Source organism: Papio anubis, chromosome X, assembly GCF_008728515.1.
Source record: "Papio anubis isolate 15944 chromosome X, Panubis1.0, whole genome shotgun sequence".
NCBI classification, from domain to species: domain Eukaryota; kingdom Metazoa; phylum Chordata; class Mammalia; order Primates; family Cercopithecidae; genus Papio; species Papio anubis.
Window position 1 is genome coordinate 83,224,078 of NC_044996.1, and position 27,685 is coordinate 83,251,762.

A 27,685-nucleotide genomic window follows, 5' to 3' on the forward strand; every position below is an offset into this window, starting at 1 on the left:
ATGAAAAAAGAAGTCCTCCTAACTCTTTATGAGGCCAACATCATCCTGATACAAAAGCCTAGCAGAGAATACAACAAAGAAATTTTAGACCAATATCCTGATGAACATCGATGCAAAATCCTCAATAAAATACTGGCAAACCCAGTTCAGCAGCATCAAAAGCTTATCCACCATGATCAAATTGGGCTTCACATCCCTGGGATGCAAGGCTGGTTCAAGTAGCAATCAATAAACGCAAATCCAGCATATAAACGAACCAAGACAAGAACCACATGATTATCTCCATGAATTAGAAAAGGCTTTTGACAAAATTCAACAGCCCTTCGCGCTAAAAGCTCAATAAATTAGGTATTGATGGGCATTACCTCAAAATAATAAGAGCTGTTATGAGCAAACCCGCAGCCAATATCATACTGAATGGGCAAAACTGGAAAAATTCCCACGCTTTGAAAACTGGCACAAGACAGGGATGCCTCTACACTCCTATTCAGCATAGTGTGGAAGTTCAGCTGGGCAATCAGGCAAGAGAAATCAGAATTATTCAGTTAGGAAAAAGAAAGAAGTCAAATTGTCCCTGTTTGCAGATGAAGCATGATGATTGTATATTTAGAAAACCCCATTGTCTGGGCCCAAAATCTCCTTAAGCTGATAAGCAACTTCAGCGAAATCCTCAGGATACAAATTAATGTGCAAAATCACAAGCATTCTTATACACCAATAACAGACAAACACAGAGAGCCAAATCATGGATGACACATTCACAATTGCTTCAAAGAGAATCAAATACCTAGAATCCAACACAAGGGATGTAAAGGACCTCTTCAAGGAGAACTACAAACCACTGCTCAGTGAAATAAAAAGAGGACACAAACAAATGGAAGAACATACCATGTGCTCTCATGGATAGGAAGAATCAATATCGTTGAAAATGGCCATACTGCCCATTTAAATTGGCCATCCCCATCAAGCTACCAATGAGTTTTCTTCACAGGGTGGAAAAAAAACACTCTAAAAGTTCATATGGGCAAGAGCCATGTCTCCAAGACAATCCTAAGTCAAAGAACAAAGCTGGAGGCATCCCGCAGCTACCCTGAAAAACTTCAAACTATATACTACAAGGCTACAGTAACCAAAACAGCATGACACTAAGTACCAAAATGAGAGATAGACCAATGGAACAGAACAGAGTCCTCAAGTAATACCACACATCCACAGCCATCTGATCTTTGACAAACCTGAGAGAAACAAGAAATGGGAAAAGGACCCCTATTTAATAAATGGTGCTGGGAAAGTGGCTAGCCATAAGTAAGCTGAAACTGGATCCTTTCCTTGCTCCTTATCTGAGAAAATTAATTCAAGATGGATTAGAGACTTAAATATTAGACCTAATACCTGAAATCCTGAGGAGAAAACCCTGGAGTAGTACCATTCAGGACATAGGCATAGGCAAAAGACTTCATGTCTAAAACACACCAAAACTTAAGCAGCCTTAAAATGAGCAAACCAAAATGGGATCTCTGAGTAAACTAAGAGCTTCTGCACAGCAAAAGAAACTACCATCAGAGTGAACAGGCAACCTACAGAATGGGGAGAAAAATTTTTTGCAATCTACTCATCTGACAAAGGGGCCAATATCAGAATACAAAGAATAAACCAATTTTACAGAAAAACAAAACAACCCCATCAAAAAGTGGGCAAGGATATGAATAGACATTTCTCAAAGAAGGCATTCATACAGCCAACAAACACGAAGAAATGCTCATCATCACTGTACATCAGGAAAGTACAAATCAAAACCACAATGAGATGCATCTCACACCAGTTAAATGGCGTCATTGAAGTCAAGGAAACAACAGGTGCTGGAAGGATGTGGAAGATAGGAACACTTTACACTGTTGGTGGGATTGTAAGCCCAGTTCAACCATTATGGAGAAAACAGTGGCGATTCCTCAAGGATGTAGAGAACTAGATGTACCATATGACCCAATAATCCCATTACTGGGGATATACCCAAAAGGATTATAAATTATGCTGCTCTAAAGACACATGCACGTATGTTTGTTGGCACACTATTCACAATAGCAAAGACTTGGAATCTAGCCCAAATGTCCATCAGTGACAGATTGGATTAAGAAAATGTGCTTACATATACACCATGGAATACTAATACATGCATAAAAGGATGAGTTTATTTGTGTCCTTTGTAGGGACATATGGATGCAGCTGGAATCCATCATTCTTAGCAAAACTATCACAAGAACAAACCAAACACATGTTCTCACTCATAGGTGGGAACTGAACAATGAGATCACTTGGACTGGGAGAGACATGCACGGGGGCCTATCATGGGAGGGGGGAGGGAGGGATTGCATTGGGAGTTATACCTGATGTAAATGAGTTGATGGGTGCCTTACACCAACAAGGCACAAGTATACATATGTAACAAACCTGCATTGTACATGTACCCTACAACACAGTATAATCAATAATAAAATAAATTAAAAAAAAAAAAAAAAAAAAAAGACCAAACCTACCTTTGATTGGTGTACCTGAAAGTAGCCGAGGGAGAATGGCAACTTGGAAAACACTTTCTTCAGGACCCATCCCGGGAGAACTTCCCCAACCTAGCAAGGCAGGCCAACATTCAAATTCAGGAAACACAGAGAACACCACAAAGATACTCCTCAAGAAGAGCAACCCCAAGACACATAATTGTCACATTCAGCAAGGTTGAAGTGAAGGAAAAAATGTTAAGGGCAGCCAGAGAGAAAGGTCAGGTTACTCACAAAGGGAAGTCCATCAGACTAACAGCGGATCTTTCAGCAGAAACCCTATAAGAAGAGAGTGGGGGCCAATATTCAATATTCTTAAAGAAAAGAATTTTCAACCCAGAATTTCATATCCAGCAAAACTAAGCTTCATAAGTGAAGGACAAATATAATCCTTTACAGACAAGCAAATTCTGAGAGACTGTCACCACCAGGCCTGCCTTACAAGAGCTCCTAAAGGAAGCACTAAACATGGAAAGGAAAAACCGGTATCACTCACTGCAAAAACATCAAATTGTACAGACTATTGACACTATGAAGAAACAGCATCAACTAATGGGCAAAATAACGAGGTAGCATCATAATGACAGGATCAAATTCACACATAACAATATTAACCTTAAATGTAAATGGGCTAAATGCCCCAATTAAAAGACACAGACTGGCAAATTGGATAAAGAGTCAAGACCCATCCGTGTGCTGTATTCAGGAGACCCATATCATAGGCAAAGACACATATAGGCTCAAAATAAAGCAATGGAGGAATATTTATCAAAGAAATGGAAAGCAAAAAAAAAAAAAAAAAAAAAAGCAGGGGTTGCAATACTAGTCTCTGATAAAACAGACTTTAAACCAACAAAGATCAAAAGAAACAAAGAAGGCCATTACATAATGGTAAAGGGATCAATTCAACAAGAAGAGCTAACTATGCTAAATACATATGCACCCAATACAGGAGCACCCAGATTAATAATGCAAGTCCTTAGAGACCTACAAAGAGACGTAGGCACCACACAATAATAACGGGAGACTTTAACATCCCACTGTCAACATTAGACAGATCAATGAGACAGAAAGTAAACAAGGATATCCAGGAATTGAACTCAGCTCTTCAGCAAGCAGACCTAATAGACATCTACAGAACTCTCCACCACAAATCAACAGAATATACATTCTTCTCAGCACCACATCACACTTATTCCAAAATTGACCACATAGTTGGAAGTAAAGCACTCCTCAGCAAATGTACAAGAACAGAAATTATAACAAACTGTCTCTCAGACCACAGTGCAATCAAAATAGAACTCAATTAAGAAACTCACTCAAAACCGATCAACTACTTGGAAACTGAAAAACCTGCTGCTGAATGACTACTAGGTACATAACAAAATGAAGGCAGAAATAAAGATGTTCTTTGAAACCAAAGAGAACAAAGACACAACATACCAGAATCCCTGGGACACATTTAAAGCCGTGTGTAGAGGGAAATTTATAGCACTAAATGCCCACAAGAGAAAGCAGGAAATATCTAAAATTGACACCCTAACATCACAATTAAAAGAACTAGAGAAGCAAGAGCAAACACATTCAAAAGCTAGCAGAAGGCAAGAAATAACTAAGATCAGAGCAGAACTGAAGGAGACAGAGACACAAAAAAAAACCTTCAAAAAATCAACGAATCCAGGAGCTGGTTTTTTGAAAAGATCAACAGAATTGATAGACTGATAGCAAGACTAATAAAGAAGAAAAGAGAGAAGAATCAAATAGACACAATAAAAACTGATAAAGGGGATATCACCACCCACCCCACAGAACTACAAACTACCATCAAAGAATACTATAAACACCTCTACACAAATAAACTAGAAAATCTAGAATAAATGGATAAATTCCTGGACACATACTTCCTCCCAAGACTAAACCAGGAAGACATCAAATCCCTGAATAGACCAGTAACAGGTTCTGAAATTGAGGCAATAATCAGTAGCCTACCAACCAAAAAAAGACCAGGACCAGATGGATTCACAGCCGAATTCTACCAGAGGTACAAGGAGGAGCTGGTACCATTCCTTCTGAAACTATTCCAATCAATAGAAAAAGAGGGAATCCTCCCTAACTCATTTTATGAGGCCAACATCATCCTGATACCAAAGCCTGGCAGAGACACAACAAAAAAAGAGAATTTTAGACCAATATCCCTGACGAACATAGATGCAAAAATCCTTAATAAAATACTGGCAAACCAAATCCAGCAGCACATCAAAAAGTTTATCTATCATGATCAAGTAGGCTTCATCTCTGGGATGCAAGGCTGGTTCAACATATGCAAATCAATATACACAATCCAGCATATAAACAGAACCAAAGACAAAAACCACATGATTATCTCAATAGATGCAGAAAAGGCCTTCAACAAAATACAACAGCCCTTCATGCTAAAAACCCTCAATAAACTAGGTATTGATGGAACATATCTCAAAATAATAAGAGCTATTTATGAGAAATCCACAGTCAATATCATACTGAATGGCCAAAAACTGGAAGCATTCACTTTGAAAACTGGCACAAGACAAGGATGCCCTCTCTCACCATTCCTATTCAAGATAGTGTTGGAAGGTCTGACAAGGGCAATCAGGCAGGAGAAAGAAATAAAGGGTATTCAATTAGGAAAAGAGGAAGTCAAATTGTCCCTGTTTGCAGATGACATGATTGTATATTTAGAAAACCCCATTGTCTCGGCCCAAAATCTCCTTAAGCTGATAAGCAACTTCAGCAAAGTCTCAGGATACAAAATCAATGTGCAAAAATCACAAGCATTCCTATACACCAATAACAGACAAACAGAGCCAAATCATGAGTGAACTCCCATTCACAACTGCTCACAAAGAGAATAAAATACCTAGGAATCCAACTTACAAGGGATGTTAAGAATCTCTTCAAGGAGAACTACAAACCACTGCTCAATGAAATGAAAGAGGACACAAACAAATAGAAGAACATTCCATGCTCATGGATAGGAAGAATCAATATCGTGAAAATGGCCATACTGCCCAAGGTAATTTAGAGATTCAATGCCATCCCCATCAAGCTACCAATGATTTTCTTCACAGAATTGGGAAAAAAACACTCTAAAGTTCATATGGAACCAAAAAAGAGCCCACATTGCCAAGACAATCCTAAGCCAAAAGAACAAAGCTGGAGGCATCACACGACCTGACTTCAAACTATACTACAATGCTACAGTAAACAAAACAGCATGGTACTGGTACCAAAACAGAGCTATAGACCAATGGCACAGAACAGAGCCCTCAGAAATAATACCACACATCTCCAACCATCTGATCTTTGACAAACCTGACAAAAACAAGAAATGGGGAAAGGATTCCCTATTTAATAAAGGGTGCTGGGAAAACTGGCTAGCCATATGGAGAAAGCTGAAACTGGCTCCCTTCCTCATACCTTATACAAAAATTAATTCAAGATGGATTAAAGACTTAAATGTTAGACCTAAAACCATAAAAACCCTAGAAGAAAACCTAGACAATACCATTCAGGACATAGACATGGGTAAGGACTTCATGTCTAAAACACCAAAAGCAATGGCAACAAAAGCCAAAATTGACAAATGGGATCTCATTAAACTAAAGAGCTTCTGCACAGCAAAAGAAACTACCATCACAGTGAGCAGGCAACCTACAGAATGGGAGAAAATGTTTGCAATCTACTCATCTGACAAAGGGCTAATATCCAGAATCTACAAAGAACTCAAACAAATTTACAAGGAAAAAACACCCCATCAAAAAGTGGGCTAACGATATGAACAGACACTTCTCAAAATAAGACATTTTGCAGCCAAGAGACACTTGAAAAACTGCTCATCATCACTGGCCATCAGAGAAATGCAAATGAAAACCATAATGAGATACCATCTCACACCAATTAGAATGGCAATCATTAAAAAGTCAGGAAACAACAGATGCTGGAGAGGATGTGGAGAAATAGGAACGCTTTTACACTGTTGGTGGGACTGCAAACTAGTTCAACCATTGTGGAAGACAGTGTGGCGATCCCTCCAGGATCTACAACTAGAAATACCATTTGACCTAGCCATCCCATTACTGGGTATATACCCAAAGGATTATAAATCATGCTGCTATAAAGACACATGCACACGTATGTTTATTGTGGCACTATTCACAATAGCCAAGACTTGGAACCAACCCAAATGTCCACCAATGATAGACTGGATGAAGAAAATGTGGCACATATACACCATGGAATACTTTGCAGCCATAAAAAAGGGTGAGCCCTACAAAAGTCCCTTTGTAGGGACATGGATGAAGCTGGAAACCATCATTCTCAGCAAACTATCACAAGGACAAAAAAACCAAACACCACATGTTCTCACTCATAGGTGGGAACTGAACAATGAGAACACTTGGACACAGGAAGGGGGACATCACACCTGGAGCCTGCTGAGGTGGGGAGAGGGGAGGGGAGGGATAGCATTAGAGATATATCTAACGTGAAATGATGAGTTAATGGATGCAGCACACCACGCTGGCACATGCATAGTTATTATTAACAACTTAAATAAGCAGTACATGTACCCTATGTACCCTAGAACTTAAAGTACAATTAAAAAGAAAACAAAACAAAAATAAATAAAATTAACATTAAAAACAAAAACAAACAAACAAAAAAAACAGACCTACGAAGAGACTTATACTCCCACATAATAATAGTGGGAGACTTTAACAAGGCACTGTCAATATTAGACAGATCAACAAGACAGAAAATTAACAAGGATATTCAGGACTTGAACTCAGCTCTGGACCAAATGGACCTAACATGCATCTATCCCAAATCAACAGAATCTCTACCCCAAATCAACAATACACACCCCAAATCAACCCAATATGTACCCCAAATCAACAATCTCTCCACCCCAAACCAACAGAATATACATTTTTCTCAGCACCACATCACACTTATTCTAAAATTGACCACATAATTGGAAGTAAAATACTCAACAAATGCAAAAGAATGGAAATCATAACAATAGAATGAAAAGAATGGAAATCATAGTCTCTCAGACCACAGTGCAATCAAATTAGAACTCAGGATTAAGAAACTCACTCAAAACCACACAACTACATGGAAATTGAATGACCTGCTCTTGAATGACTACTGGGTAAGCAACGAAGTTAAGGCAGAAATAAACAAGTTTTTTGAAATCAATGAGAATAAAGACACAACATACCAGAATCTCTGGGACACAGCTAAAGCAGTGTTTAGAGGGAAATTTGTAGCACTAAATGCCCACAAGAGAAAGCAGGAAATATCTAAAACTGACACTCTAACATCACAATTAAAAGAACTAGAGAAGCAAGAGCAAACACATTCAAAAACTAGCAGAAGACAAGAAATAACTAAGATCAGAGCAGAACTGAAGAAGATAGAGACACGAAAAACCCTTCAAAAAATCAGTGAATACAGGAACTGTTTTTTTGGAAAGATTAACAAAATAGACCACTAGCCAGACTAATAAAGAAGAAAAGAGAGAAGAATCAAATAGACACAATAAAAACTGATAAATGGGAGATAATACTAACCCCACAGAAATACAAACTACCATCAGAGAATACTATAAACACCTCTACACAAATAAACTAGAAAATCTAGAATAAATGGATAAATTCCTGGACACATACTCCCTCCCAAGACTAAACCAGGAAGACATCAAATCCCTGAATAGACCAGTAACAGGTTCTGAAATTGAGGCAGTAATTAATAGCCTACCAACCAAAAAAAGCCCGGGACCAGACAGATTCACAGCTAAATTCTACCAGAGGTACAAAGAGGAGCTGGTACCATTCCTTCTGAAACTATTCCAAACAATAGAAGAAGAGGGACTCCTCCCTAACTCATTTTATGAGGCCAGCATCATCCTGATACCAAAACCTGGCAGAGACACAACAAAAAAAGAAAATTTCAGGCCAATATCCTTGATGAACATCGATGTGAAAATCCTCAATAAAATACTTGCAAACCAAATCCTGCAGCACATCAAAAACCTTATCCACCAAGATCAACCCGGCTTAATTCCTGGGATGCAAGGCTGGTTCAACATACGCAAATCAATAAACGTAATTCATCATATAAACAGAATCAATGACAAAAACCACGATTATCTCAATAGATGCAGAAAAGGTCTTTGATAAAATTCAACACCCCTTCATGCTAAAAACTCTCAATAAACTAGGTATTGATGGAACGTATCTCAAAATAATAAGAGCTATTTATGACAAACCCATAGCCAATACTGAATGGGCAAAAGCTGGAAGCATCCCTTTTGAAAACCAGCACAAGACAAGGATGCCCTCTCTCACCACTCCTATTCAACGTAGCGTTGGAAGTTCTGGCCAGGGCGATCAGGCAAGAGAAAGAAATAAAGGGTATTCAATTAGGAAATGAGGAAGTCAAATTGTCTCTGTTTGCAGATGACATGATTGTATATTTAGAAAACCCCATCGTCTCAGCCCATAATCTCCTTAAGCTGATAAGCAACTTCAGCAAAGTCTCAGGATACAAAATCAATGTGCAAAAATTACAAGCCTTCCTATATACCAATCATAGACAAACAGAGAGCCAGATCATGAGTGAATTCTCATTCACAATTGCTACAAAGAGAATAAAATACCTAGGAATACAACTTACAAGGGATATGAAGGACCTCTTCAAGGAGAACTACAAACCACTGCTCAAGGAAATAAGACAGAACACAAACAAATGGAAAAACTTTCCTTGTTCATGGATAGGAATAATCAATATCATGAAAATGGCCATACTGCCCAAAGTAGTTTACAGTTTCAATCCTATCCCTGTCAAGCTACCATTGACTTTCTTCATAGAAGTAGAAAAAACTACTTTAAATTTCATATGGAACCAAAAAAGCGCCCATATAGCCAAGACAATCCTAAGCAAAAAGAACAAAGCTGGAGGCATCACTCTATCTGACCTCCAACTATACTACAAGGCTGTAGTAACCAAAACAGCATAGTACTGGTACCAAAACAGATATATAGACCAATGGAACAGAACAGAGACATCAGAAATAATGCCGCCCATCCAAAACCATCTGATCTTTGACAAGCCTGATAAAAACAAGCAATGGGGAAAGGATTCCCTATTTAATAAATGGTGCTGGAAAAACTGGCTAGCCATATGCAGAAAACTGAAACTAGACCCTTTCCTTATACCTTATACAAAAATTAACTCAAGATGGATAAAAGACTTAAATGTAAAACCTAAAACCATAAAAACCCTACAAGAAAACCTAGATAGTACCATTCAGGACACAAGCATAGGCAAAGACTTCATGACTAAAACACCAAAAGCAACGGCAACAAAAGCCAAAATTGACAAATGGGGTCTAATTAAACTAAAGAGCTTCTGCACAGCAAAAGAAACTATTATCAGAGTGAACAGGCAACCTACAGAATGGGAGAAAATTTTTGCAATCTACCCATCTGACAAAGGGCTAATATCCAGAACCTACAAAGAACTTAAACAAATTTACAAGACAAAAATCAAACAACCCCATCAAAAAGTGGGCAAAGGATATGAACAGATACTTCTCAAAAGAAGACATTTATGTGGTCAACAAACATGAAAGCTCATCATCACTGGTCATCAGAGAAATGCAAATCAAAACCACAATGAGATACCATCTCACGACAGTTAGAATGGCAATCATTAAAAACTCAGGAAATAACAGATGCTGGAGAGGATGTGAAGAAATAGGAACATTTTTACACTGTTAGTGGGACTATAAATTAGTTCAAGCATTGTGGAAGACAGTGTGGCGATTCCTCAAAGATCTAGAACCAGAAATACCATTTGACCCAGTAATCCCATTACTGGGTGATACTATACAGACACATGCACACCTACATTTATTGCTGTACTGTTCACAATAGCAAAGACTTGGAACCAACCCAAATGCCCATGAATGATAGACTGGATAAAGAAAATATGGCACATGTACACCATGGAATACTATGCACCCATATAAAAGGATAAGTTCATGTCCTTTGCAGGGACATGTATGAAGCTGGAAACCATCATTCTCAGCCAACTACCACATGAACAGGAAACCAAACACCACATGTTCTCATTCATAAGTGGGGGTTGAACAATGAGAACACATAGACACAGGAGGGGTACGTCACACACCAGGGCCTGTCGGGGGTTGGGGGGCTAGGGGAGGGGTAGCATTAGGAGAAATACCAAATGTAGATGATGGGTTGATGGGTGCAGCAAACCACCATGGCACATGTATACCTATGTAACAAACCTGCATGTTCTGCACATGTGTCCCAGAACTTAAAGTATAATAATAATATAAAAACATATATATATATATATATATATATTTTAGCCAAATAAATAAATGAAAATAATCAGCCGGGTACGGTGGCTCATGTCTATAATCCCAGTACTTTGAGAGGCCAAGGCGGGTGGATCACCTGAAGTCAGGAGTTTGAGAACAGCCTGGCCAACATGGTGAAACCCCATCTCTACTAAAAACACAAAAATTAATCAGGTGTGGTGGCACACAGCTGTAATCCCAGCTACTCGGGAGGCTGAGGCAGGAGAACTGCTTGAACCCAGGAGGTGGAGGTTACAGTGAGCCAAGATAGTGCCACTGCACTCCAGCCTGTGCGAGAGTGAGACTCCGTCTCAAATACTAATCATCATCATCATCATCATCACACCTCTGGGAAATCTTTCCTGAATAATCATGTTACCATGTATAAATCTTCGTCTCCCACCTAGAACACCTATTGCCTTTAAGTGCTTTCATGTCGGGCTGCTCTGTTAGATTTTGAACTCCAAGGACAAAGACCATGCCTAAAATTATGCCTGACACATAGTTTGTGATTAATGTTTGCTGAATTCAAGTTGCTCTCTCCTATGATTCTACTTCGTGATCACCTGTGAGCCTGGATACTGGATAACTAAGTAAGTATAATTACATGTATGGTAATTATGAGATTCTCAGTGAGAGAATGAGGGACTGTCCCCATGGGAAAAGCACCCAAGCTTAATATACAGTCTTTGGAATATCAATTCTGGCTCTCTCAGACCTTTGTTGGATTACTTGTTAGCTTTCAACCATGTTCCAGAGCAATGAGATGTTACTACACTTAAAAATATTAAGCAGTCTGTCTATCCATTAAAGCAGAAGCTAGTGAACACTTCTAAATTTAAGCTGGAATCTTAAGAGAACTTTAGGAATGTAAAAACAATGAGCACATAGCATTCATTATCATTGCTATAGGCCCTTCCTAGTCTTTAGCAAAATGTTCTACTGAAGCAGAAAAGTGCTATATAATGATGCTTACAATCTACACTGAAAGGCAGTATAGTACAGTTCTTAAAGGTTCATGACTGCCTGGTTTGCAATTTGACTCTCTTACTAGTAATGCAACCTAGGGCAAGCTGCCGAACTTCTCTGTAACTGTTCTTCATCTATAAGATGGGACTAACAATAGTATTTCTTAAACGGTGCCTGGCCTTTGATAAGCAATCCATAAATGTTATTATTTTTATTTTAATTACTTTGTCAGGAAAAGATCCCAGTCATTTCACAAGTCACCTAATGCCTTTTATATACCAGGACTGGGCTAAATGTAGTGTAATCCACTCTCCCAACCTTTTTTTTTTTTTTTTTTTAAGAAAGAAAAAAGATGTGACTCTCCATACCTTATAAGTCCAGATATCCAACTCAGATAAGATAGACAGCAGCCCCATCATTGCCTACTCAGGGAAGAGGGTTCTATGGATAATACTGTCAAGAATCGTATTACTCACATCTAACTTTGGACTTATACTGCTCCTCATCTGGTCTTCATCTTTAAATCATGTTTTTGTTTGTTCTGTTATTGTGGAAATAAGTATATACTTACCAACTATAGACCAGGCAAACATTACAATCACCACAAAAAGCCGAACCATGAAGTTTACAGGTCCTGGATCAGCCAAAAGTACCAGCCGGCAAATCAGCATTGCTACTGTCAAGGGAAGTATACAGTAACCCAGTACACAGAGGCTCTGAAAAAAAGATCTTAAAAACAAAATACATTAATAAAGATCATAAATACAGCTGATGGGTGTTATGACACAGCTTATTACATAGATTTCTCTATATAATGGACTGTTTCCTCCTTCTTGGTACATAACATCTACATCCTAACATTAATTATTAAGTACATGCTTTTGGCTGGGTGTGGTGGCTTACGCCTGTAATACCAACACTTTGGGAGGCCAAGGTGGGTGGATCACCTGAGGTCAGGAGTTTGAGACCAGCCTGGCCAACATGGTGAAACCCCATCTCTACTAAAAATGCAAAAAAATTAGCCAGGCATTGTGGCGGGTGCCTGTAATCCCAGCTACTCAGGAGGCTGAGGCAGGAAAATCGCTTGAACCCGGGAGGTGGAGGTTGCAGTGAGCTGAGCTCGTGCCACTGCACTCCAGCCTGGGTGACAGAGCAAGACTCCATCTAAAAATAAAAATAAAAATAAAAATAAAAAATTAAGTACATGCTTTAATTTTCTTTCCCTATACTCTTCCTCCTCTCCTCTCAGATCCCTTAAAAATCAATCATCTAACACCAGATGATCTGCTCTAGTTCCTACAGATATCTTTCTCTGAACCTCTAAGATGGTGGTTCTTAATCCTTTCTAGTTTATATATACTTGAGAATTTTTATTATACTTGAGAATTTGTTGAAAGCTATGGACCACTTGCCCCCAAAAATGTACATACTCTTCTTACACAAAAAAGTCTGCCTATGATTTCAGGGCCTGGAGAGGGCATCTGAAGCTTATTAAAGGACCTCAGATAATTTAAGACAATTTAACTCAACAAGGTTATCTCTGTCCAGTAGTAGTGGTTTTAAGAACACTTCTCTTTGGCCCTTATTTAGTTCGATTTTTCTTTTTAAAAAAATATCAGGCCAGGTATGGTGACTCATGCCTGTAATCCCAGCATTTTGGGAGGCCAAGGTGGGAGGATCACTTGAACCCAGGAGTTCAAAACCAGCCTAGGCAATACAGTGGGACCCCACCTCTACAAAAAAAATTTTTTTTTTAAATTAGCCAGGCATAGTAGCACATGCCTGTAGTCCCAGCTACTCAGGATGCTGGGGCAGGAGGATCCCAGCTACTTGGGACACTGAGCCTGGGAGACAGAGGCTGCAGTAAGTCATGATCACACCAATGCACTCCAGCCTGGGTGACAGACTGAGACTCTGTCTCAAAAAAAAAAAAAAAAAAAAAAAATCTAACTAGCTTGTCTTCCTTAATCTAAGATATACTACCTGGCAAGGGGGAAAAACAATGCATTTTAATAATACTCACATGTTCCCTCCAAGAAGCTTTGAGTTGAGGGTGATGGTAACTGCACCAAACCAGACAATGACAAACACCTCTGCAAACTGGGGCCCTCCATCTTTTTCACTATCTACAGAGTCTCTTTGCAGCATTCTGAGAAAAGGAAACAGCATAAGAATTGCTTAATCTTTTACTTAGGGCAACACAGTTAAGGCATGGGTTCTCAAACTTTGAATCAGATTGCTGTGCTATAACCTCACCCGAAGATCTGTAATATGTAGGTTGTACTAAAAGGAAAATGACACAAGTATTTGGCAAGGCTCCCTTACTGCAAATTCCAAATGCCTCAGGACTACAAGGGGTGCTCCATTTGACCTTGTTGAATTACTGAAGACCTTTTTTTTTAAGCAGTGGTTATAAACTGAAGGGTCAAATGTACCTCACAGATATGAGGTTTTGGGCTTATATAATATTTAAGATGATTTTGAATTTAAATTGACATTATTTTATTTCACATAAGAATATGAATTTCTAGATCTTCTTGAAAAAACTATTAGACTTTCTAACACTGAGCCTGCATTCCAACACTGCAACAATTAAATGTAGCTGACATAAGTGCAAAGGGCTTACAGTCACCATATCACTACTACATGCATTTAGGTTACTACTCTAGCCTTTAGACATATCTGAATTTGCAATTCTTGGGTTAAGGTTTCAGTTGAGATATTTAAAAATGGAAATAGGCCAGGTATGGTGGCTCAGCCTGTAATCTCAGCACTTTGGGAGGCCAAGGCAGGCAGATGGCTTGAGGCCAGGAATTCGAGACCAGCCTGGGCAACATGACGAAACCCCCGTCTCTACAAAAAATAAAAAAATTAGCTGGCCGTGGTGGTACACGCCTATAGTTGTAGCTACTAGGAAGGCTGAGCTGGGAGAATCACTTGAGCCTGGGAGGTTGAGGCTACAGTGAGCTGTAATCACACCACCGACTCCGCCTGGGTAACCGAGTGAGACTGCCTCAAAACAAAATAAAAATAATAAACAAAAATGGAAACGGTCTATACACCTTTTTAGTTGTTGATTTTTAAAAACATCAAAACATACAGATTATTACTAAAGGGTTTTGCTTTGGAATTGAGTAGTTGAACAACCACTTAACTATTCTTTGTCTAAGAATTTTACAGATGTAAACTGTTTTGAATATTTGGACTTGGTGTTATTACCAAGAAAAATAGTAATTGTAAGCTCACAACCTCTTCTTATTAAACAGTATAGAGAAGTCACACTGTAAGTCTTTCTTGCCCTGCTATGCTACCTGGCAGTACACACAGGCTTTTGTATTCTATGCTATGCATATTCCATTCCGAGTCCTGACAACCAGATGCAAAGAATGGCCAGCACTCATCACTTGTTGCCTGGAATCCCTATTGCTTCAGCATGGTATGATGGAAAGAATATTAACTAGCCTGGAAAGCAAGAGACCCAGATACTGATCCTAATTCTGTCACTAGATATGTCACTTGATGTCCTGGGACTCCAGTTTTCTCTGCAACTAAGTGGGGTTAAACTACGTAATCTATAAGGTTAATCTTTCAAAAGTAAAAAAATATATATATATGCTCAGGATGTCTAATATAAACTCCTCCATCAAGGCATTAGGCTGCATCCCTTGACATAGTTACTAAAAGTATAAGAAATAGTACTCAACATTATTACCTAAATTAATATATGCTCAATTTAAATTTAAAAAATTAGAGAAGTCAGCAAGAAACTTAGTGAATTTAGACCCACAAAGGGTTAAGCCTGGAAAGGACCCTCAACCATCTCCCTTTACAGATATGGAAGAGGAGACCCAGAGTGACTAGGTGGGAAGAGATGTGTAATGAACCCTAGAGGTACAGAGTAGGTAGTGAGGAAACCTGAGGTTGAATCTCAGGTCTACCACTGATTATGTGATCTTGGTTAAATCCTCAACCTTTGTGAACCTGAGCTTATTTGTCAAAAAAAAAAAAAAAAAGAAAAGAAAATAATTTTAATTCTTGCTATGTGGCTAAAGTAAGAGAAAGTATTTCAAAGTTTTCTGCAAACTGGGAAAAATTATACAAACATTGGTTATTAGTAGCCCGAAGTCGCATAGCTAGCTGACAGTAGAGTCAGAATGTGAACTCCGAACTGAATTCCAGGGCAGTATTTTTTCCCACTCTATCAATGGTTATATTCCTCTCTCTAGTGTAACCTTTCTCTCCTTCCTCTGTCCTCTTCCTTTACATACAACGTGTATGGAAAAGTACAATGCTCTGAAACACAATCTTGCTTTTCACTACTACTTCTGATTTATTCTCATTCTCATTCATATTTTTAGTAAGATTACAGAGAATTACGTTTGCAAACAAAGGGTGCTTAAACCTTAATGCACTTAGTTTAATAACGGGGAGGAACAAGAGAGTAAATAAGTAAATAAATATTTGTTGAATAGACATGGCTAAAACAGACTAAAATGTCATTGGTTAAGGAAGGTGAGCCTAATTTCATCATTTTTAAATTGATTTGGAAAGTGACGTTAGAGGCTTAAATACCTAAGGAGTGCAACATGTCCAACAAGTCATACAAGTCCTAAATTAAATATTCAATCAAAATCCCCCACAATTTTGAAAATCCACAAAAAAGTCTAGTCTAGCTCAAAGGACAAAGAAAGAAAATGCAAGTACTTACAATGCGAGTGTCACACAAAGGATCAAAGGGCCCCACAAATCCCCTACGAGACAAGAAAAGACAGAAGCAAAGGTAATATTTTCTGTCTTTATTCCAATATCTACCTCTCTCCCTCCTGGAATTCAGACATCAAGGATCTCTTTGCCTGCCTAAGCCTTCCTACCTCTCCTCTCCCACTACCTGCCCTCCCTGTCCCCTAATCCTGAATGCACTTCTTTACATAGACTTTAAGTTTTGTTTACTTCATATCCCACAAATCACCCTTCCCTCCTCCCCATCTACTAAGCCACATACTGGCATCCTATAATTAAAGACCAATGGACAAACAATCAGAAGACCTAGGTTCCCTACCCCATACTCTTAAGAAAAAAGACTATAACCAAGGCACTTTACCGATCAGAGACTGCATTAGACAAGGCAAGTATAATCATGCTCAGTTCACAAATACAAAAAATGAAGCTGAGAAGGAAATGACTTGCCTAGTTTTATATGTGGAGGTGGGACCAGAACCTAGGGCTACTGGTTTTTTTTTTTTTTTTTTTTGAGATGGAGTTTGGCTTTTGTTGCCCAGGCTAGAGTGCAATGGCGCAATCTCAGCTCATAGCATCCTCTGCCTCCTGGGTTCAAGCGATTCTCCTGCCTCAGCCTCCCGAGTAGCTGGAATTACAGGCACCCGCCACCATATTTGGCTAATTTTTGTGTTTTTAGTAGAAACAGGGTTTCACCATGTTGGCTAGGATGGTTTCGAACTCCTGACCTCAGGTGATCCGCCTACCTTGGCCTCCCAAAGTGCTGGGGTTACAGACGTGAGCCACCGCAGCTGGCCTGATTCTTTTTTTTTTTTTAATTTTTTTTGAGACAGGGCCTCACTCTGTTGCCCAGGCTAGAGTGCAGTGGTGCGATCGTGGCTCACTGCAGCCTTAACCTCCCAGGCTCAGGTGATCCTCCTACCTCAGACTCCTGAGTAGTTGGGACTACAGGCACATGCTACCACACCCAGCTAATTTGTATTTTTTGTAAAGATGGAGTTTCGCCGTGTTGCCCAGGCTAGTCTTAAACTCCTGGCCTCAAGTGATCCACCCGCCTCAGCCTCACAAAGTGCTGGGATTACAGGCATGAGCCACAACACCCGGCCTGGTCTTTTGATTCTTAGACCAAAGTTGTTGCCACTCTGTCGTACTGCTTCCCTTTTATAATTAGTATACTGAATTAATATAGAGTTGCTGTTCTTCTAGGTAAAAAAAACAGCCCAGTATTGGTAATTTCACAAGGTTAAACTTTAACAAATAACATATGAAAGCTTTCTGAAAACTGCAAAAGGCTATGAAGGCTCTGCCAGCATCAGGTCTAGCAAACATGGTCCTCAATCAAAAGCTGCAGGCTGGGTGCGGTGGCTCATGCTTGTAATCCTAGCACTTTGGGAGGCTGAGGCGGGTAGATGGCCTGAGCTCAGGAGTTTGAGACCTGCCTGGGCAACATGATGAAATCCCATCTCTATTAAATACAAAATATTCACTGGGCATGGTGGCACGTGCCTGTAATCCCAGCTACTCGGGAGGCTGAGGCATGGGAATTGCTTGAACCCAGGTGGCAGAGGTTGCAGTGAGCCAAGATCGTGCCAATGCACTCCAGCCTGGGTGACAGTGCAAGACTCTGTCTCCAAAACAAACAAACCAACAAAAACAGCTACCGAGTGATTTGGTCAGGTTCGGTAGCTCATGCCTGTAATCCCAGCACTTTGGGAAGCTGAGGCGGGAAGACCACTTAAGGTCAGGAGTTTGAGACGAGCCTGGCCAACATGGTGAAACCCCGTCTCTAACTAAAAATACAAAAAAATGAGCCAGTTGTGGTGGCACATACCAGTTAGCTCAGCTACTCGGGAGGCTGAGGCAGGAGAATCACTCAAACCCAGGAGGCAGAGGTTGCAGTGAGCCAAGATCACAACCTCCACTCACTACACTCCAGCCTGGGTGACAGAGCAAGACTCCGTCTCAAAAAAACAAACAAAATAAGCTTCTGAGTGATTTGTATGCCAACAGTTCAGTAGCACACAGCTTAGAGCACAATTACCTTCCTCAATTCATTCCAAAAAGGCACATATCCCACATCTAACTTTAACCTCACATGTATATAACCTTACCCAAGAGACGTACGCAAATTTATATACTTAATGTTATTTGTTTTTTAATTATATAAGTAATTTTGACACCATTGTGGAAAGTTTGGAAAAGACATAAAAAACCATAATCCTACCATTTCTAATAAAACTGCTGCTAATTTCATTAATTTTTTTTTTAATTGCTCAACTTAAAAACTGAATTCAAGTGTACTGTCATGTGCCACATAATGACATTTTGGTCAATGACAGTGGTCCCATAAGATTATAATGGAGCTAAAAAATTCCTATCACCTAGTGACATCTAGTACAACACATTACTCACGTGTCTGTGGTGATGCTGGTATAAACAAACCTACTATGTTGCCAGTCATATAAAAATATAGCACAGTTATGTACACTACATAATACTCTACTTGATAGTGATAAAAAATGACTATGCTACTGTGGTTTAAGTGTTTACTATGCTATACTTTTCATTGTTACGTTGAAGCATACTTCTACCTAAAAAGTTCAGCCTGGGTAGCAGAGCAAGACCCTGTCTCTAAAAACACGTGTTTTTTTGGTTTGTTTGTTTTTTCTTTGTTTGCTTTGTTTTGAGACAGAGTTTCCCTCTTTTCACCCAGGCTGGAGTGCAATGGTGCAATCTTGGCTCACTGCAACCTCCACCTCCCGGGTTCAAGTGATTCTCCCGCCTCAGCCTCCCGAGTAGCTGGGACTACAGGTGCCTGCCACCACACTCAGCTAATTTTTGTAATAGAGACAGGGTTTCACCATGTTGGCCAGGCTGACCTGGAACTCCTGACCTCAGGTGTTCCACCCACTTGGCCTGCCAAAGTGCTGGGATTAGAAGCGTGAACCATCGTGCCCGGACAAAAAAATTTTTAAAAATTAGCTGGGCATGCTGGCACAGGCTCCAGGCATGGGAGCCTGAGGTGGGAGAATGGCTTGAGCCTAGAAATTTGAGGCCATAGTGAGCTATAATCACGCCACTGCATTCCAGCCTGAGTGACACAGCAAGATCATGTCTCTAAAAAAAGAAAAAAGTTAACCATAACACAGTCTCAGGCAGGTCCTTCGGGAGATATTCCAGAAGAAGGCATTGTTATAATCGAAGATGGCAGTTTCATGCGTGTTCATGCCCCAGAAGACCTTCCAATAGGACAGATACAGAGGTGGAGGACAATTGTACTGATGATCCAATTCTGATCCTGTGAAGGCCTAGACCAACGTGTTTGCGTTTGTCTTAGTTTTTAACAAAAAAGTTGAAAAAATAAAACATTGGCTGGGCACAGTGGCTCCCGCCTGTAATCCCAGCACTTTAGGAGGCTGAGGTGGGCAGATTGCTTGAGGCCGGGAGTTTGAGACAAGCCTGGGCAACATAGGGAGACCCCCATCTCTACAAAATATTTAAAAACTAGCCAGGCGTGGTGGCACATGCCTACAGTCCCAGCTACTCAGGAGACTGTGGCAGAAGGACTGCTTGAGCCCAGGAGTTTGAGGCTGCAGTGAGCTATGATTATGCCATTGCATCTCAGCCTTGGTAACAGAGTGAGACGCTGTCTGTTTTGACAGAACTCTGATAAAGAAAGCAGTCATCAGACTAAATGATAGGCTTGAAAATGAAACTGTCAATAAAGGTACTAATAATTTGTTAAATGTTTATGGGTATTTACTATTATATTAACATTTAGGCCAGGGGTGGTGGCTCTCGCCTGTAATCCCAGCACTCTGGGAGGCCAAGGCAGGTGGACCATTTCAGGTCAGCAGTTCGAGACCAGCCTGGCCAACATGGCAAAATCCGTCTCTACTAACAATACAAAAATTAGCTGGATGTGGTGGCGGGCACCTGTAATCCCAGCTATTCCAGAGGCTGAGGCAGAAGAATCGCTTGAACCCTGGAGGCAGAGGTTGCAGTAAGCTGAGATTGTGCCATTGCACTCCAGCCTGGGCAACAGAGCAAGACTCCATCTCAAAAAACTAACAAACAAAAATTTAAACATTTGCCTTTCCCTTGGAGATCATTAATTCTTTATGTGTCAGCAGCTTCCAGGAATATTATGCAATATATGTAAATATTATAAATTAGCAGCCTCCAGAAATGCATTTTGTAGTAACCACTAGAGCATTTTTAAAAATTTATATGGGCCGGGCGCGGTGGCTCAAGCCTGTAATCCCAGCACTTTGGGAGGCCGAGACGGGTGGATCACGAGGTCAGGAGATCGAGACCATCCTGGCTAACACGGTGAAACCCCGTCTCTACTAAAAATACAAAAAACTAGCCAGGCGAGGTGGCGGGCGCCTGTAGTCCCAGCCACTCGGGAGGCTGAGGCAGGAGAATGGCGTGAACCCGGGAGGCAGAGCTTGCAGTGAGCTGAGATCCGGCCACTGCACTCCAGCCTGGGCGACAGAGCGAGACTCCGTCTCAAAAAAAATAAAAAATAAATTAAAAAAAAATGTATATGTATGCTATATATATATATATATACATATATATATATATATATACATATATATATATATATATATATTTTTTTTTTTTTTGAGACAGGTCTCGCTCTATCACCCAGGCTAGGGTGCAGTGGCGCAGTCATGACTCACTACAGCCTTGATCTCCTGGGCTCAAGCAATCCTCCCACCTCAGCCTCCCAAGTAGCTAGGACTACAGGCATGCGCTATCAGGCTTGGTTAGTTTTTTAATTTTTAGTAGAAATGAGGTCTTGCCATGTTGGCCAGGCTGGTCTCAAACCCCTGAGTTCAAACAATCCTCCTGCTTCAGCCTCCCAAGTACTGGTATTACACATATGAGCCACCATGCCTGGACACTGTATATTTATTCATGAGGTATATTTATTGATGAGGGCAATATAATAAGCAAAATCTTTCAGTCTCTGAGATTCCAATCTAAATTTTTAATTTCTGCCTGTAATCCTAGCACTTTGGGAGGCTGAGGCAGGTGGATCACCTGAGGTCGGGAGTTGGAGACCAGCCTGGCCAACATGGTGAAACCCGTCTCTACTAAAAATACAAAAAAATTAGCTGGGCGTGGTGGCAGGCACCTTTAATCTCAGCTACTCAGGAGGCTGAGGCATGAAAATTACTTGAACCCGGGGGCAGAGGTTGCAGTGAGCCAAGATCACACCACGACACTCCAGCCTGGGAGTCAGAGTGAGACTCTGTCTCAAAAAAAATAAAAATAAAAATAAAATAAAATAAATGTTTAATTTCTGCCAGAAGTTTGATTTACATATCATTTACATATTTTTTTCATCCTACAAAATGATGTCAGTTTTATTACCACAGAGCCTTTGCCTTATAAAGTACTTATGATAAGGCACGGTGAGATAGATTAAGCAAACCCTTAAAAACTTCATATACTTACAGTCTCTCAAAAGAGTATTACTTTTCCTTGGGTACAAAACATGCATGAATTTTTTCCCAACAGCTTTTAGATCACGCATCTGAAAAACAGAAACAACCTGTTGTATTGTGATGACCAAGGTTGTCCGCAGCCTTACTTAATTTGCTAAAATTTCTTTTATTTCAATCTCCTGTGAACTCTTCATTGAATTTTGCAGATAATTCCAGTTCAACTCCTTCACTACACAAACAAACCAGAGAGGTAGGGTATGCTTTTTCTATTAACTCCTTAAGCCAACTTTTAACACTTTTCCACATCTTTTTTGATCTGTTCTGTTTTGATGTTGAAAACAAATCCATAAAAAAGAAACACAGCCCTCCCAATAGGCTGCTTGAAGAAACTAAAACAATTGCACTATAAAAAGCTGCTCTACAAAACACAGTATGCGACATTCAGTTCATAGAAGATGAGGTCTCAAGGATCAATTAGCCTGCTCTCTAGCTACCACATTCTTTGCAATATATGAAATAAATTTCTAACATTCTCAGTTTAATTGGTAAACAAATCCTAGAAGCCAGATTAAAAAAAAAAAATCACGAAACTGGAGGAAGGGTTCAGTAATACAAATACAACCTCTCAAAGTACCACTGAGCTAATTCTGTTTTAGTTTTTTCACCTAGAACTTTATCCATGTTATTAAACACTTTGTAAACATAATTTTTAATAGTTGTTTAGCATCCCATCACAAAGATATAACATAATTTACCTAACCAATACCTCATCTATGGTTCATTCATTTCTAGCTTTCCCCTATTACAAAGAATGCTATTATAAACATCTTTGTATATTGATACTTTTATGTTGAAAATTTTTGTTTTACATTTTAAAACTTTCCTTATACTATATTTGGAGAAGTATGATAATATATTGGTTTAAAAAGATTTGGACATTTTAAGATTTTTTTTTTTTGAGCCGGAGTCTCGCTCTGTTGCCCAGGCCAGAGTACAGTGGTGTGATCTCCGCTCACTGCAACCTCCACCTCCCAGGTTCAAGCGATTCTCCTGCCTCAGTCTCCCAAGCAGCTGGGATTACAGGCGTGCGCCACCATGTCCGGCTAATTTTTGTATTTTTAGTAGAGATGGGGTTTCACCATGTGGGTCAGGTTGGTCTTGAACTCCTGAACTCAGGTGATCCGCCCGCCTTGGCCTCCCAAAGGGCTGAGATTACAGGCGCGAGTCACCACACCTTGCAGTTTTAAGATTCTTAATATGCATTATAACCAAACTGCTCTCCAAAAAGGCTGTACCAAATTATTCTCTAGAATAAAATATTAAACTTCAGTATATAAAACATATTCAAAACCAGTGAACCAAATGAAAATATTGCAAAGTACTATCAGTTACTTAGTCCCAGGATACTGAACAGAAGTTCTCTCAACTAGTCTAACTTACGATTGTATTGCGAACAGATTCATTTAATGTGGAGCTGTCAAACTCCCGGATGCGAGATTTCATAGGAATGGTGATTTCTCCTTCTACGGGGATGTCTTGTGAGATGGATATATCTGAAAGGCCTGCAAACTGAGAGGAGTCACGGGAAAAAAAGTAAGCCTGTAATAAACTGTAGCATTCCTCATATATATCATCATTTCCTAGAGAGTTGGGACCATGTATTTGGTAGGGTTTTACATAGGAAAGTAGGTGTTAGCTCAACAGACATTACACAATGCAGTTAACAATAATTCTCAAATTTATTTCTTTAAAGATTAAACATAATGAAAAAACTAAAGTAAATGTCATAGACACCTTCTTGCCCACCAACATTTAGCATAAAATCTTCACATGGCACAAGCTAGCAAAATTGAGATAATAATTGTAAAGTTATTAAAAAGTGACCTTTTAGCAATGACTGTCTTAGAATGCCTGCATTTCTGTTGCACTTCTGCTCCCTAGCAAGCTCTAGTGGCCTCTGCTGGCTAAAAATGAGCATTACATGAACCATAAAGGCAAGTGGGAGGAAAAGGGAAATAGCAAAATATACCTTGATTACACTCTTTATAGGTTACCTGGCAATCACAGAGCAGATACAATTTTCAAAGTGAATAAAGAATGTGAACTTTTAAATTCATACTCATCTGCTAAATTTTATTACAACCGAAACTCGAATCTACAAATTCCTAAGAAAATAGAGGCAATGCCTTCTCATACAGTTTTTGGACCAGTAGGCACAATTTTTAGTGGGCAAGAGTTGCAGATAGAGGAAACACAAGACAGTATACTGAAATTTTAGAAAGAATGAGGATGTTCACAGAATTTGTAAAGGGTTGGGTGTGGTGGCTCATGCCTGTAATCCCAGCACTTTGGGAGGCCAAGGTGAGCAGATCACCTGAGGTCGGGAATTTGAGACCAGCCTGACCAACATGGAGAAATCCCATCTCTACTAAAAATACAAAATTAGCTGGGCATGGTGGCGCATGCCTGTAATCCAAGCTACTCGGGAGGCTGAGGCAGAAGAATCGCTTGAACCCAGGAGGTGAAGGTTGCGGTGAGCCGAGATCACACCATTGCACTCCAGCCTGGGCACCAAGAACAAAACTCCATCATAAATAAATAAATAAATAAATAAAATGAAATAAAATAAATTTCTTAACCACATTCATATTTCTTAACTATAAGAAACATTCCATAGAATTTTTTTTTAAGGTTTCCTATAGAGGAAAGAAAGGAATAGGATAGAGCAGACAGGGAGAGAAACTAGGCTTTTTTCAATACATATTGTTCGTATAAATGACTTGCAATCATATAAACAGTTCACACAATTATGAAACAAAATTAAAATTTGAAGGAAGCAATCCCTGAAACTGAGAGAAAAATTAAACCAATGAAACTACCACGTACTGAAATAAACACACAACCACAAAGATAGCACCTATTTCAAGTGACTACATAACACTGTAATTTGACTTCTGACTAAGATCTAGGAAGCTGGAAAGACCATTCCCCAAGTAGAACAATGAGAAAAGGCTAGATACTTTACTTTATCATAACTTTCCCTGAATTCATCTGAGACCTGAGTTGTAGGGAGACCAAGTAGCCTGGATGAAATCTAAAGAACGCCAGGTGCTTCCACGAAGAGACATCAGCAGTGGCTCAACGGTAGCAAAGCATGAGGAGAAGACAATGCTGCACACCACACCACACAGATGGGTGAGAATTCAACTAAAATTTTAAATAAATTGCTAAAGTCCAAGTATGGACTAGCACAAGAGTACAGAACCCCTAGAAGCAACAGACGTAAGGGGAGTTCACACCCTCTTGCAGGCTCTTCTCTAGAAAAAAGCCCCTAGAGAGAAAGAGCCTTAAAGCCACTTGGACAAAAACAAGTTGCTTTCAGAACACAGGCAACAACTCACTGAAGCTGGTGAAAGGGAAAAGGAAAAGCTCTCTACTACTAAGGGATGGACAAGAAACCATCCTGGGTCCAGACCGTTAAGAGTTTCCTTCAGCTAGGAGGGGGACAGGATCACTAAGAAAGTGCCACCCAGGAGACCCAGGGACACATGGTATGCCTAAGGCAGAGACTAGACTATGACAACAAAGAATCCCCTTTCCCTGGCCCCTATCACCAGGCTAGCAAGTATGGAGCAATAAACAACAGCAGTCTACTGCTGGAGGAAGGGCTAGAGCTTAGAAAGAGACTCACCATGAGATGCAAGGGCAAAGACAGAAGCTGAGTATAGAACATGAACATTAATAAAAACATTGGGGCTGGGTGCAGTGGCTCATGCCTGTAATCCCAACACTGGGAGGCTGAGGTAGGAGAATTGCTTGAGGCCAGGAGTTTGAGACTAGTCTGGGTAATATAGTGAGACCCCTATCTCTACAAAAAAATGTTTTTAAAAAATTAGTTGGGCATGGTGGCATGCAACTGTGGTCCCAGCTACTGAGGAGGCTAAAGTGGGAGGATCACTTGAGCCCAGGAGGTCAAGGCTGCAGTAAGCTATGATCACGCCATTGCACTCCAGCCTGGGTAACAGAGTGAGACGCTGTCTCAAAAAAAACAAAACAAAACAACAACAAAAAACAAAACACTGGGACAACATAGCACCCCTACCCCTAAACACAATGTAACAGCAGAGGAATCTGAAGCTGGTGATGCACTGAAGGTACCCATAGCAACAACGAAAAAAGAACAAATGAAGCTCAACTCCTGACTAGACTGACTTAACCCCTACTGACTGACAACTCAGTAGCAGAGGTGTGCCACTTCTGGCAGTGTATACATGATGTCTAGCGTTCAATATCAATAACAAATTATCTCCCCCATATTCACATGAAAAAACAACCCACTATGAGACAAAGCAATCAACAAAACCAGACTCTGAGATGACCAAGATGTTAGAATTATCAGAAAAGAAATTTAAGATTACTATGTTTAATATGCAAAAGGCTCTAGTAGAAAAGGTACATGCATGAATGGTGATGAATTTCTGCAAAGAGATGGAAACTGTAAGAATCAGATGGCAATGCGAGAAATACATGAACATAGTAACAGATGAAGGATGCCTTTGCCAGCCTTATCAGTTAACTCAATACCAAAGATTTCAGAGCTAGGTCAGTCAAAATTATCCAAACTAAAACAAAAAGAGAAGAGTAAAAGAACAAAAGATAAAAGAATAGAGTATGTAGGAACTATGGGAAAACATTAAATGGTCTTATTATGTAAATAATTGGAATCCCAGAAGAATAGAAAGATAACGGCTCTGAAGAGATACAGGCCAACTGCAGTGGCTGACGCCTGTAATCCTAGCACTTTGGAAGGCCGAGGCAGACAGAATGCTTGAGCCCACGAATTCCAGACCAGCCTGGGCAACATGGTGAAACTCCATCTCTACAAAAAAATATTTAAAAATTAGCCAGGAGTGGTGGCACACACCTGTAGTCCCAGTTACTTGGGAGGCTATGGTGGGAGGATCACCTGAGCCCAGGAGTTCAAGGCTTGCAGAGCCCAAGATCATGCCACTGAACTCCAGAGACTCTGTCTCAAAAAAAAAAAAAAGCTGAAAATTTTCCAAAAATAATGAGATATGAAAGGACAGATGCAAGCTTAAGAGAACCCCAATCAAGATGAATACCAAACTACAAAATGAAAAAATCCACAAACCTAGACACAAACTACTGAAAACCAAAGAAAGAGAAAATCTTGAAAGTAGCCAAAGAGAAAGGCATTGCATTCATAGGAACAAAGATAAGAATTATAATAAAAGGCCGGGCATGGTGGCTCACGCCTGTAATCCCAGCATTTTGGGAGGCTGAGGTAGGCAGATCACCTGAGGTCAGGAGTTCAAGACCAGCCTGGCCAACATGGTGAAATCCCATCTCTACTAAAAATACATAAAAATTAGCTGGGCATGGTGGCAGGTGCCTGTAATCCCTGCTACTTGGGAGGCGGAGACAGGAGAATCACTTGAACTCGGCAGGCGGAGGTTGCAGTGAGCCAAGATCACGCCACTGCACTCCAGCCTAAGTGACAGGGTAGGACTCCACCT

General features: G+C 40.0%; 1 protein-coding gene across 2 annotated transcripts in view; it reads right to left on the minus strand.

Moving 5' to 3' along the window:
* The window catches only part of YIPF6 (Yip1 domain family member 6), a 43,972-nt gene that overhangs the window by 6,832 nt on the left and 9,455 nt on the right, over positions 1 to 27,685 (minus strand). For both annotated transcript variants that reach the window (XM_031660635.1, XM_031660636.1), the window contains exons 2-6: positions 23,589 to 23,717; positions 22,159 to 22,237; positions 16,661 to 16,703; positions 13,976 to 14,101; positions 12,524 to 12,681 (exon numbers count right to left, since the gene is read on the minus strand). In XM_031660635.1, coding sequence (XP_031516495.1) covers positions 12,524 to 12,681; positions 13,976 to 14,101; positions 16,661 to 16,703; positions 22,159 to 22,237; positions 23,589 to 23,717 — 535 coding nt within the window. The remainder of the gene's footprint in view (positions 1 to 12,523; positions 12,682 to 13,975; positions 14,102 to 16,660; positions 16,704 to 22,158; positions 22,238 to 23,588; positions 23,718 to 27,685) is intronic.